General features: G+C 37.7%; 2 protein-coding genes and 1 long non-coding RNA gene across 4 annotated transcripts in view; 2 read left to right on the top strand and 1 right to left on the bottom strand.

Annotated features, from left to right (window-relative positions):
• uif (sushi, von Willebrand factor type A, EGF and pentraxin domain-containing protein uif) overlaps positions 1-7,247 on the top strand; it is a 103,473-nt gene extending 96,226 nt beyond the window's left edge. For both annotated transcript variants that reach the window (XM_028303516.1, XM_028303517.1), the window contains 6 exons: positions 149-310; positions 948-1,072; positions 1,920-2,070; positions 3,066-3,264; positions 3,818-4,143; positions 5,908-7,247. In XM_028303516.1, coding sequence (XP_028159317.1) covers positions 149-310; positions 948-1,072; positions 1,920-2,070; positions 3,066-3,264; positions 3,818-4,143; positions 5,908-5,939 — 995 coding nt within the window. In that variant the 3' untranslated portion in view covers positions 5,940-7,247. The remainder of the gene's footprint in view (positions 1-148; positions 311-947; positions 1,073-1,919; positions 2,071-3,065; positions 3,265-3,817; positions 4,144-5,907) is intronic.
• Positions 7,248-8,287: 1,040 nt separating this feature from the next.
• Positions 8,288-12,131, bottom strand: Psat1 (phosphoserine aminotransferase). Its single transcript, XM_028303522.1, has 8 exons — positions 11,972-12,131; positions 11,656-11,786; positions 11,284-11,399; positions 10,810-10,971; positions 10,035-10,129; positions 9,791-9,960; positions 9,135-9,401; positions 8,288-8,507 (listed from the first exon to the last, which is right to left on the bottom strand). The coding sequence occupies exons 1-8, from the start codon at positions 12,020-12,022 to the stop codon at positions 8,402-8,404; spliced, it is 1,098 nt and encodes a 365-aa protein (XP_028159323.1). The 5' UTR covers positions 12,023-12,131; the 3' UTR covers positions 8,288-8,401.
• Positions 12,132-12,890: 759 nt separating this feature from the next.
• Positions 12,891-13,132, top strand: LOC114352065 (uncharacterized). Its single transcript, XR_003655831.1, has 2 exons — positions 12,891-12,973; positions 13,083-13,132. It is a non-coding gene; the product is annotated as an uncharacterized LOC114352065 (long non-coding RNA).

Raw genomic sequence — 13,132 nt, 5'->3', positions numbered from 1 at the left:
GATGAAAGATGTCGGGGGTAAATCAATAGCGTCCCGTTGACGTAATTGAATCCTTAGATTGTTCCATGGGCGACATTGTTCCATGGGTGACGGTAATCATTTAGCCAGGTGACCCGACTGCTAGTTTACGTGTCATTTTCTTTTCCAGGCGAACAGCTAAGCAGCGAAGGTGGTTGCGAGGCGTGTCCCCGTGGCACTTGGCGTTCTATCGGCTCGGGAGCCGCCTGCGCTTCCTGCCCGCCTGGTACCACCACTCCTCAAACTGGTGCTGCATCACCAGACCAATGCACTCTACCTGTCTGCAGACCTGGTAAGTTCAATATAGGACTATTCTATTTTTTGTTCCCTATGTAAAACTTCAAAGTACTACTGGGAGCCCCCTGCTCTCCCTGCTCGCCTGGTAGCACCAGTTCTCAATCTGGAGCTACCTCACCTGACCAGTGCACTCTACCTGTGTGTAGACCTGGTAAGTACCACGTAACACCCGTGACTGTATCTTCCAAGTACTGAAGGACACTTGCGTTTTCTACTCGCCTGGTACCGACACTCCTCAAACTGGTGCTACCTCGCCTGACCAGTGAGTGCACTCTAACTCTCAGCAGGCTTGGTAAGTACCATGTAACACTACTGCGTTTTCAATGTAAGACTTCTAAGTACCATCGGAGCCCCCTGCGCATTCTAACCGCCTGGTGCCACCATGCCGAAAACAGGGGCTGCCTCACCCTACCAGTGCACTCCACCTGCAGGCCTGGTACATTGCAAAACTGTATATTATTTGTATTTTTTCTATTGAACTTCTCGAAACCGCTTGCGCTGCTAGCGACAAACTGAAATCATCAGTCTGCAGGCCCAGTAATAACACTGCAAGACCATTGGCATTTTCCATGTAGAGATTGATAAATTTTGTGTTTTCATCACCGTTAATAACAAAATATTATTTTTTCCAGGTTCCTATCTCAACGTTACACTGAACTCGTGCATACAGTGCAAGAAGGGTACATACCAGTCGGAAGCTCAACAAACTGACTGCAAGGCTTGTCCCATCAACACGAGTACTAAAGAAGCTGGAGCGGTTAGTATTTCATTTTTTACATTAATGACAATGGAAAGTGACAGAAGACCTATAAAGGAATGTTTCCTTTGAGTAAAATTTTCTATCTACAGTATTAGAGTACTTTTCCTTCAGGTGGCATTACAAAATTCCACCCTGTATAAATTATCATCTGGTAGACTTTTGCATTCGATTCAATCCTAAAACATAATAATAGTAGCACTTTCACAATATAATTATACTGCCATAATTAGCAACATATTCACATTAAGAGCACGTCTCTATTACGAGTATTACGACGTATTTGTTGTCCCCTAGCTAGCTTTTGTTAACTGTCCAGCTAATATCATCATGCATTCCTTTTACGCCATTCATGTTGGTAGACGAGAGGGCAATGGCGTGCCCCCAAGCAAAACGGACAAAACACCATCAAATCCACATTTCCTAGTTTTCCTACTAACGACACACTTCACACGTCTTCATCGTAACTAAACAATGTTGGTTTCGTGAAACAATTTAAGCTGAAAATATGCTACGTTTTACAACGTGTGCTTTATGGTCGATAGCGCCAGTGGTGGCCATAAACTAAACGCCCCATGTAATGTTGCGTTTAAAAGGCTTGAACATGAATAAGCGGTATAAGTTTTGCACCATTTATAACTTCTTCCCGCGATTTTGAAAGAATTTAGCGCTTGTTCCGTCTCCGTCATCAAAACTACAATAGCACTTTAGAAGTTAAATTTATACTTATTTTTAGGTAAGTAATGTAAGTCCATGCTCGACGATCCGGCTCGAAGGACCAGAAAAATGTGCACGACTATCCAGCTCGAAAGACCAGTAATGATAATAAATGTAATTTTTTTTACAGACTTCAGAATCGGACTGCACCAACCCATGCGAGATGAGCGGCCCTGAGATGCATTGCGACGTGAACGCGTATTGTCTACTTATGTCAGACACCAACGAGTTCAAGTGTCAGTGCAAGCCCGGCTTCAATGGCACTGGAAAAGTGTGCACAGGTGAGTTCAACGACAACGTGTGAAGATCAACGACGTAACTTACGCCCGTATTCACAAACGATGCTTGCTTAAGTGAAGCAGCAAATCGAACGCACAGCGTTGAATAGAGCTCTGTGAATGGTTCGTGTGTCACCCTGTGCGTCCACGCGCACTGTGAGACCTAATAGTAATGGTTGTAATTACGGGTAAAAGTAAAGTTCTTGTGCTTACGTTTTATGAGACAATAAATAAATAATTAAATATTTAAAGAATTAATGAGTAAATATTCAAAAATCACATGGAACATTTTAATCGATCACGCTACAAGTGCACTTGTATTCTTATTAAAGTGAATTACCTAATACGCGAATGTTTAGTAAAATATTGACAAAGTTAAACAGAGGTAGACAGCTACATCTGGCGAATGTTTAAAACACTGTATATTTTGAGCGTGTACCTCGAACCTCAAACCTTCTGCTCTATCTATTATTTCGCACTACGACTCTACCATGGTTATAGCGATTGATACTAGAGGGCGCTTGAGAGAAAACACATCTGCAAAAATATGGAAACTGTGAAACATTATTTAATTAAGTACTTCTGGTTAGTTAATCTTAAGTTTTTTTTACGAACCTCCAGCCAGACTAATTACTACCAGATTATTTTTTTAACTTTAAATATAAAGCTTGTAGTTTGTCAGTCAAACATTACTGAAAGCAGAGTTTAGAGTTTTGGTACAGCAAGAGGTCCTACCTACCTCACTCTACCTAGGTCGTAGTGCAATAAGTAATTTATAAAACGTTTAGCTGGTAAGCTGGTAACTACTGGTAAACGGGTAGCTGACTATACATAAACACGTCAGATTTCATAAAGGGGCGAATTGACAAACAAGTCATTCGTCACCCCTGAAAATTTCAAATTCGAATTTCGAATTCTATTCTTTTTTCTGTGACTTGCAAGAACGCAGCCAGTGTATATTTAAAAAATCAAAAATTCATAATTCGAACTCTTTCCAGACGTATGCGTGGACTTCTGCGACAACGGAGGCGAGTGCGTGAAGGACACGCGCGGCGAGCCCTCGTGCAGATGCACGGGGTCATTCACCGGCCGCCATTGCAGGGACAAGAGCGAGTTTGCGTACATCGCCAGCGGCGTCGCCGGCGGTGTCATATTCATTATCTTCCTGGTGCTGCTTGTATGGATGATCTGTGCCAGGTAAGAATTTTTGAAAGGAGAGGCATAAATAAGGTTTCTCGCTATGTCAATGAGGGCTATCGTTTTTATACTTAACAGTTGGCACCCCTGGCGATTGACAGGACCTTACTCTACAGTGGCGCCATCTTGATGAGTGCAAATGCGATAGTCCTCCTACCACTTTAGCGCTCACCAGTTGGTGCCACTGGCTTCGTAACTAGCAAGTGACAGGACCTTACTCTACAGTGGCGCTAACTGGTGAGCGCTAAAACGATAGCCCTCATTCAACCTAATCCCCCTTCTTAAAGTTACACCCTAGTTGAATACTATTTTAATGTGACGTTTAGTATGAAAATGTAGGGGGGAATCTGTATATGTAGAGTCGTGATAAAGCAGAACGATTGATAAGACGCTACACCAATACAAAGTTGTCGGCATTTCATAATCAGCAAAAATGTCTTCTTCTCAGTCGTTACGATCTTGACTCGAATCTTGAATAGGTACGCCCACTCTACAACGATAAAATATAATAAACTGTATATAGAATAAATCAGCTAACAAACTAAATTTCCAGGTCAACAAAGAGGAAAGAACCAAAGAAGACGCTGACGCCAGCGATAGACCAGAACGGGTCGCAAGTGAACTTCTACTACGGTGCGCACACGCCGTACGCCGAATCCATCGCGCCTTCCCATCATTCGACCTACGCGCATTACTACGACGACGAAGAGGACGGCTGGGAGATGCCTAACTTCTACAACGAAACCTACATGAAGGAGAGCCTTCACAACGGAATGAACGGCAAAATGAACAGCCTGGCCAGGTCAAACGCCAGCATCTACGGAACCAAGGAAGACCTCTACGACAGATTAAAGAGGCACGCGTACCCGGGTAAGAAAGGTCAGTATTTTGTAGCACATTAGTTAGTGCGCACTTTTCTGTTTTTGAATGCAGCTTGACGCACTGGGATGCTTTGCTTGGTGGGGTAATCCCAACTAATATTATAAATGCGAAAGTAACTCTGTCTGTCTGTCTGTCTGTCTGTTACGCTTTCCCGCTTAAACCTCGCAACCGATTTTGATGAAATTTGGCATAGAGATAGTTTGAGTCCCGGGAAAGAACATAGGATAGTTTTTATCCCGGTTTTTTAAATAGGGACGCGCGCGATAAAGTTTTTCTGTGACAGACAAAATTCCACGCGGGCGAAGCCGCGGGCGGAAAGCTAGTTTGCAAATAATTCTATTGTAATAAATGCCTAACTGCTTCGCTCGCATGTAATTAAAATCTTACTAAACGGTACTACTTAATTCTATAATTCAAACCATTGCGGCTATGAGAAAATTCAGTAAATAGTTACCTACCATTTCCAAGTAGAACATACTTAATGGGTACGAGTAAATCACCCCTTATGACCCCTTATCTTAATTGACTACCGGCCCAAGGGAAGTCCATGGACACAATCTTAATATTTGTAACAAGCGGAAAAAATACTAAATCAAATGATCCAAAAACTGACTAGATCCAGTTTTTTAAGTATCTACAATAATAAACAGTGATAAAATTTGCGCACCGCGCTGTATCTATGTGGTACAATCGTGCGCAAACTATTCTTATACTTATTGGTAGGTAATAAACAAGATAATATAGCATCATGAAGCATGAGAATGATATTAACTTATTGATACGTTAAATTACCTAAAAATAATCTAGTAGATCGTTCATACTTTCGATATTTCGACAGCTATTGGTCGAAAGCAAGATATCAAAATATGGTGATGGTGACGCAAACTCTAGTTATTTGAGAGTAGATAAGCACAATTACATAGCATGCTGCAATCCTTTTGTAGTACGTCTGACCCAATGACCGCTTCCCAGCTGACCTTTTCTCGTTATCTACACAAATACATACAGGGTGTAAGTAAAAGACATATGAATTTAAACTGTAAATGCAAACTGTGTTTTTAAAATCTTTAAAAGTGGCTCTATGATAAAAAACTGTGTAATGTAAACTAATTTTGTAAAATGATAACTTCATTATGATAAAGGAAGGTTCAGAGCTCATAAGACAATAGGGATGTTTCCTGGGTCAAAAAGCAAGAGTTTTAATTAGTCCCTCAGTTAACTTATCAAAAAATACTCTACACGTATTTTTCACTTTTTCAAAGTAATGAAAATTTAAAGAGATAAAGCGCGCCAAAGTTCATAAGAAGAGGCCCATGACGTCAATGCGTGCATAAAAGTGCCGCACGTTGTGGCGTCGTGCGTAACTTCAACGCACCATAACTATGTAATTATTTGTTAGATTGACAAATAAAAATATATTATGTGTCCAATATTTTTTGATATTAAACATGACGGACTAAAAAAAATTTTTTAGGAAACTAGCCTATTGCCAAACGACGAAAGGTGTCGGACTTTTCGACTCGAGATCCGAGGAACGCGGGATCGAACCCTCCAACCGCTCGATTATTGTGGAGAACCCACTCATAACACAAGCATTTAGCATACCACGAGGAGTTTACGGGTCTAAGTATTACGAAATTCTTTAAAAAACAGTTTAGTGTTTTGCCTAGATAAAAGACTTGATTTTAAGTTTTTCCAACCAGACCCTTACACCCTGTATCACGATCGTGATGCAATGCTAACAGAATTTGTTTGTTCCAGATAAGAGTGACAGCGACAGTGAAGGTCAGTAAACGCAACGAAGGACTGTTTTGTCGTATTCTGGTCAATCTTTCATAATACTATATCGTACTAGTTTCAATTCTCGGTGTTCCCGAACAATAATAGTCAATATTATTGGATGTATCTAGAGATGACAGGTGTCACTCGCGTATGGGCGTAGTTAAATAGGGCCAAGTTCAACAAGTTTTTAGACATTTCAAATTTACATCACATTTAGATATTTGTTGTAACTAATAACTAAAGAGTTTATTATTTTTTAAATCATCTGGCCTTTTGCTAGGTTTGTGGACGTATCTAATAAAAAACAAAACGATGAAAAAAGATCAATGCAATGTATTAATTAAGTAGGTATAGCAGGTAGTATGAACCGCCATAAGTTTTCACTACGCCTGTACTAATGCGGTTTTCAACCGAGAGAGTGATTCAGTATGTTATTGTAGAATTTGTATTCAGTTAGTTTAAGTTTTAGGTGTAGCTTACAAAGAATGTGTATTAACACACTCACTGTTTATTTACAGCCCCCACCAAAAATACTTTTATATTGTCACAAAAACACAATAGAATAACGTAAGGAAGACACAAATAAAATAAATGTATTGCGAAACAGTGAATGTGTTGATGTTCTGAGATTATGATCAACGAACAAAATGCTCAAGTATTTTACGCGAACACTGCCATACAGGAAAGCAGACTTTGCAGGGACATTGTAACAACATTCCAACATTTCAATATCATGTAAATATTAATTTTATTGAAATATTTGTATATTTATGGTAGAGCAATCCACGTGTTGATATTGATGATTCGTTTATATTGTAACTATGGGACCTCACCACAGAATAGATAATAATAGAAAAACAAAGTTTAATTAAGGAAATCTTTGAAAATCTTACATATTGTGTAAATACATAGAGTTCATTTTATTTCCATGCTCTTTGCTATTATGACCTACCTATCAATATAACAAAATAATAAAAGAACTGTTGATATTAACACAAGTGGATTTATAGTGAAAGTCAAGTTTGTTTGTATTATAAACTGGACTGTATTTTTAACCTTATTATAAGCAAGGAGAGTGAATGTGTGTAATGTGTATGCATAAATGTAAGAATGATTTTATGATTGTAGAGAAAATAATAAAATTGTGTAAAGTATCATATCATTATTTTTGTACTAAAATATTTTATTATAAGACTTGGTAATAACAATAATTTATAGCTAATGAAACATTTCTGTAAGCAATTTTTGTAAATCGTTGACTTGTGTCAATTTTATTGAAAAATAATGTTTATTTTTTGTAACTAAACCTGTATAAAGTTCGTAAGTATAAAACCTTGTTGGGAATACTCATTGTAGAATCTCGTGAATTGAATGAAATATCGACATTCCATCACAATTTATTACCACATTTTTATGATTACGTTAACAGTAATATTTTATACAAAATTTTTAATAAAACATTACAATAAATTACTGAATACTTTCATTTATAATCCGATCCAAATCTAAAATTGGTAAGTAGCTACTACTTAGTTCCCGTGCTCTCTATTTCTTCAATATGGTTGAAGCTAATTTAATTTGGATTATCTATTTAATTAATTTTGTTAACCATCTTGGCCCTTCATTATCATTATCTAGTTTAGCCAGCATTATCAAGTTCTCCTATCGGGTTTTTGAACAAACCAGTTTGATCACCGGGTAGGTACCTACCGGATTTTTCTAAAAAAAACTGGTTTTTCTGGACAAATCTATTACCTATCTTAAAACCGAAAATATAATGGCCTGCATCCTCCAACAAAAATGTTTGTTACCTACACCACACCACATTTTAATCTTCTAATTAAAATAATTTCTTTTATCCATCCATTCATGAACTCCATCCATCTTCCGGGAAAAACTTGACCTTCACTGGTTGGGTTTATATTGGCAGTCAAGCTGACTGTAGATCTTTATAATATCTTTAATATTGACATCACAACAATAATTTACTGAATGATGGTTATCGTGAAAATAATTGGTAAGTACCTACCTAAACAGGTGAAAAATAAGTGAACACTTATCTCTGTAGAGAGCTCTGATAAGAAGGCAGAACGGGCTTAGTAACGAAAGATAATAAAAAAATAATAGAAATATTTTAAAGCAAGCTTCAATAAAGGTGATACGACGATAAGTAATTCAATGAATACCTTAGAAAAAAAAATCTGAAGTAGGTAGCGGGGTTCAAACCAGCGTTCCTCGGATCGAGTTGGTTGGTAAGTCCAACACTTACCTACCGTTCGGATATTTTTGCTTTGTAGGTACGTGGTTTGATTATAGAGTCATAGGTAGTCTTTGGATTCACAAATAAAATATCAAAAGATAATATCAAAAGCGTTTATTTAAAAAATAACATTAAATAAGGCACAGCCAATTGGGCACTTACAGCTAGGTATTACAAAATTATAATACGTCTAACAAATTTAAATAAATACGTTTACTTAGAATGCTTAGTATAAAAGTCTTTCATGTATTTGGCCAACGTTTGTACTTCTTCTAATGTGACCGCGTTGTAGGTGGAAGCACGGATTCCGCCGACATCTCTGAAAGGAGAAAAATAATTAATAAAATGTCATTACATTAATCTCTTAAATTACTAATAAACAACTGACTTAGTAAAATAGGTAATAAAGATAAATAAAACAATTTAATCAATTGATAAGATAATACAGTTGACCGACAAGTAACTAATTAGTAAGGAAAAATATCACAAAATGGATGACACGATTTTTATCTTAGCTCTAAAAACAAAAAATGTAAATATCTATCTAAAGTAAACTATTGAGTACCTATTGGGTTTAGATAATCCCGACTGTCGGGATTTCATACACTAGCTCAACAAGTTCAACAAAAACTTTTTTTATTTTGAGTTCAATATTAACCTGACTGTCCGATAAGAAATAAGTTTAGGTAGGTATACCTAGGTACCTACTCGTATTTCTTATCGCGTAATCATTTTCCGTGCTTCGAGCGGCATAGTTTCACCATAGGACGCTTTAACAAATTGCAATAATAATTTGTCGAATCCAATCAACTAACTAGGGTGGACTGGCGACCTCATAAAGCCAGCAGAAAGGCTCTGGATGCATGTCGCTACCAACCGGTCCTATGTTCAGCAGTGGAGTCCTGTAACCTGTGGCTGAAATGATTATGATGATGAATCAACTAACCTGTGACCCTTCAGTTGGATCAGTCCCAACTCCTCAGCTCCTTTCAGGAATTCCTTCTCCAACGCATCGTTCCCTTCAGCAGATCCGATTCTGAACGGAATGTTCATTTTACTCCTGACATTCTTGGCTACCGGCGCGTAGTAGAAACCATTGGATTCCTCGATAATGCCATAGATTAAAGAGGCTTTCTTCGTGGCTCGAGCAGCCATCTCGTCGAGACCACCGTTCTTCTCAATCCATTGGAGGACACGCCCCATTATGTAGATGCTGGAAGAATGCAATCGGACCATTGAAGCAGATAATGCTAGTGATAATTGCTACGTGAATGAGTAGACAATAATCGTAAACATTGATCGTAATGGAATACAAACACGAGCTATTGACGCACAACAATGTACTTAGCTAAAGAAACTAAGAAGAATGTTTTACTGGTATTCATTAATTTGGTTTTGCAGGTCGTCGTATAACTGCAGATAAATCAAAGGTCAAATTAAATTAAAAAAAATTAAACAAGGACAAACAATATCACCAGACACTTTTTCGTAAATAAAACATGGTGATAACATAATGCAATGTTCAGACGTTTTTGAGTAGGTATTATAGGGGTCATTCTTAAGATATTTTCGCAATAACAAAAAGTGATAAAATAAACTTACGCAAACATAGGTGGTGTGTTCAAAATGGAGTTGTTTTTGTGGTTTACTGTCCAGTCCAGAATTGAAGGACAGATCGGGAGAGCCTGGTTTAGAAGATCTTCCCTGACTATGACCAGAGCAACTCCTGATGTACCAATGTTCTTTTGCGCTCCACCGTAAATTACGCCAAACTAAAATGAAAAAAGTGTAGGTAATAAGGAACATAATAATAAACCCTTGGGTGAAAATTATGGCGAGAGCATACCTTGGAGACGTCAACCTTCTTCGACATGAAGTTGGATGACATATCAGCTACCAATGGTACTCCTTTTGTGTCTGGGATGAAGTCAAATTCGACTCCTGTAAACAAAAGAAAGTGGAGTTTTGTCGATATTATGGTATAGGTAATCGAAATTTTCTTTCGGCACCATAACAATATTGTTGTATACTGCAGGTCAGCCAGAAATTCCTCGTTGTGGATAAAAAAAACTATGATTTTTGTACTAATAAGTAATTTAGGAAAAAACGGTACACCTTTTAAACCCCAACAGTCAATAAGTAGTGCTTTTCTTCTCTGATTTAAATAAATCCTAGGTAAGTAAATTGTAATCGTATTAACTTACTTGAATCAGACTCTTATAATGAAATCGTCACACTCAATAGATTATTGAAATTGCCACTCGCTTGTTATTAGTTATTCTTACGCTACTAATGGCTCATTGATTGCAAAATATATTGAATCAGCAAATTAGATCTTAATAATTAACTATGAACAATCGCCAGCACATAAAATACATTTTTGTAAAAATTGTAACAAGAGACAGTACTTTTCTTGAAGTAGGTGGAACCATAGTAAATAAATTAATAAAAGAAATATAACTATTTTTCAAGGGTTTAATAAATGGAATTAGATGCAGGAACATTTATCGTGTAATAATACACACGGTGCTGCTCGCCAGTTCGGTTACTTGAACTTGGCTGGACACGCTACTGTCATGTCTAGATTCTATGGCGCCTTAAGCTTAAACTATCGGACTTACCATGAATAGTTTCGTTGGTGCAGATGTGTACATAAGAAGCGTTGGGGTCGAGGTTCCAGGTGGATTGGTGTGGAATGTCCACATATTTGTCCGTGGGGGGAATAACCATGTTCACTTTGCCGTATTTCTTGGCTTCTTTTGCCGCTTTCGCTGACCAAGCACCTGGGAATAAAATACTTTGTTAATTTACTACCACGATGTGTCTTAGGTAACCTACCTTCTTTATATTAGAGCCATTTTAATTTTGATAAGTAGAAATTAATAATAATGCCGTCCACTGCTGGACAAAGGCCTCCCCAGGGATTTCATGCGACTTTCACCAGATCGTTCGTCGGTCCACCGAGTGAGAAACCCTGAGTGAATTTTGATGCCCAAATACTTAAGCGACTTCATTGAACTTTTTTGTGGGAGAAGTAGGAAATCTTAAAGGAAAAAGGAGATTTTCGGCTTTAGAAAAACCACCCCAAAATTTACCAGTAACAACGTAGTCTGCAGTCCCAGTTCTGGAGATCAGGTTGAGAGGCACAGCTGCAAACTGGCCTTGACCACCTCCAGCAAGGAACAAGATTTTGTAATTTGCTGGGACATCTCTGAAATAGAAGTTTTATAATCAGCCTTCGGTGTAACCACAAGTAACTAAGAAAAACATGACCTTAAACTTAATGCATATTTTCAAAACACATAGGAGACAAAGTACGTTAGGTACTGTTTAATGTTTAGTTAATAAAGATTTGTGACACATTCATTTCATCCAGTGTACCTACCTACATCCTGTCGATAAATTAATATCATTGAATACCGTTCATAATTTATGAATATTATTATCAAATTATGTTTGCTACTTACAACAACCGTCTTACTACATCTTGAATTTCGTTATTCAGATTCATATACTTCGGAGTTCTGTGACTTGTCTCTAATAAACTTATGCCTGATCCTTCGAAGTTCGTCAGTTCGTTTCTCATAATTTCATAAACCTGTAAAAGAATGTATTTTTATGTAGTATCCATAGATCTATTACGAATATACTAACTCGTTTCATAACGAAGGTATGTTCACAGACTTGTTCGTTAAACATCCTTTGGACGGCGCAAGGTGAACATAATTTAATAAATTAAAATTAATTGAATCTAGTTTTAAACTTTAATGTTATAAAACTTACTTCTTCAGGCAGTTTGGCTGGGCCAGCACCAAAGTTGTAAACTTTCGGCATGATTATTCGAGTTATGCGCCTCAAAATGTTCGAAATGATAACAAAACACAAGCTGTCCCCGCGAGTTACAAAACGTTACTGATTGTCGTGCCTCTCCTCAACGCTTGGCGACTGTTTTCGATTACAGGTTATCGCCCTGTCCGATGAACTGGTTTTATACTAACGGCCGTATTCACAAACGATGTTTGATTAAGTAAAGCAGCAAATCGAACGCACAGCGTTGAATAGAGCTCTGTGATTGGTTCGTGTGTCACCCTGTGCGTCCACGCGCACTGTGAGATCTCATAGTTAATGTTTGTGAATACGGGTGTAAGTATGGGCTCTGCTAAACTCGTGGCGTCAGTGGGCCGGGTGTAAGTGCGGCACACGGCACACTAAATAAGTATTACACCATAGAAAAAAATACGATGATATGATACCACCATCATCAGCGTGTCAAGAACAAGGTCACCCACCGGCCCAATACAAATCTACATATTATAGAGTTAGATGGTGAACCACAACGACTACACGTAGCTAAAAGTAGTAGGGATTCGAGAGTTCTGGCTCACCCAACTCTGGCTCACCTAAATCCGAAACTCCGGGGGCAAAAAAAAAACGCATCCCCAGCTTCATATCTGCAACGGATCCGGAGATAAACATCCGCGAATGTGTGTCCTACTTTATTTGTTAATTATTCCTTCATTAATTACCAACAACTAATGACTCCATTATTGTATGACTCACCACATTATATTCCGAAACCAGTAACATAACATCTACCACATTCCAAGACAAGTTACTATTAACTAATAATATCTATTAAAAATCCATTGCTAAATTGACATTACTGGTATAAATACCCATACTGGTATAAATACCTACATCACTACTTTCTTCACACTTCTTCCTCTGAATTCGTATTCAATACCTATCAACACACAAGACTCAATAACATCCATAACTATGGAGGTAAGTAACACATTAATATCATTTTACTATAATGTTCTTCAATCTACATTTTTGTTTAATTTTCTTAAGTAATATCTTTTTTATACTAACGTTGCATATCTTTCCTTAGTTACAGATTCCTGAATCCGAATGTAATGTTGCATTCGATGAAAATACATT

The sequence above is a fragment of the Ostrinia furnacalis genome, unplaced genomic scaffold (genome assembly GCF_004193835.3).
Source record: "Ostrinia furnacalis isolate ACB-3 unplaced genomic scaffold, ASM419383v2 OfSCF1245, whole genome shotgun sequence".
Taxonomy (NCBI): Eukaryota; Metazoa; Arthropoda; class Insecta; order Lepidoptera; family Crambidae; genus Ostrinia; species Ostrinia furnacalis.
Note: the sequence above shows the minus strand (reverse complement) of the source record. Positions and strands in the feature narration are given on the sequence as shown.

Bases quoted from the DNA above. Each gene is read 5' to 3' on its own strand.
- Psat1 (XM_028303522.1), bottom strand. From the start codon at position 12,022: ATGCCGAAAGTTTACAACTTTGGTGCTGGCCCAGCCAAACTGCCTGAA. The intron at 11,787-11,971 runs GTAAGTTTTATA...ATTCTTTTACAG, and splicing joins CAGCCAAACTGCCTGAAGAA to GTTTATGAAATTATGAGAAA. The intron at 9,961-10,034 runs GTATGCTCTCGC...TTTTCATTTTAG, and splicing joins AGAAGGTTGACGTCTCCAAG to TTTGGCGTAATTTACGGTGG.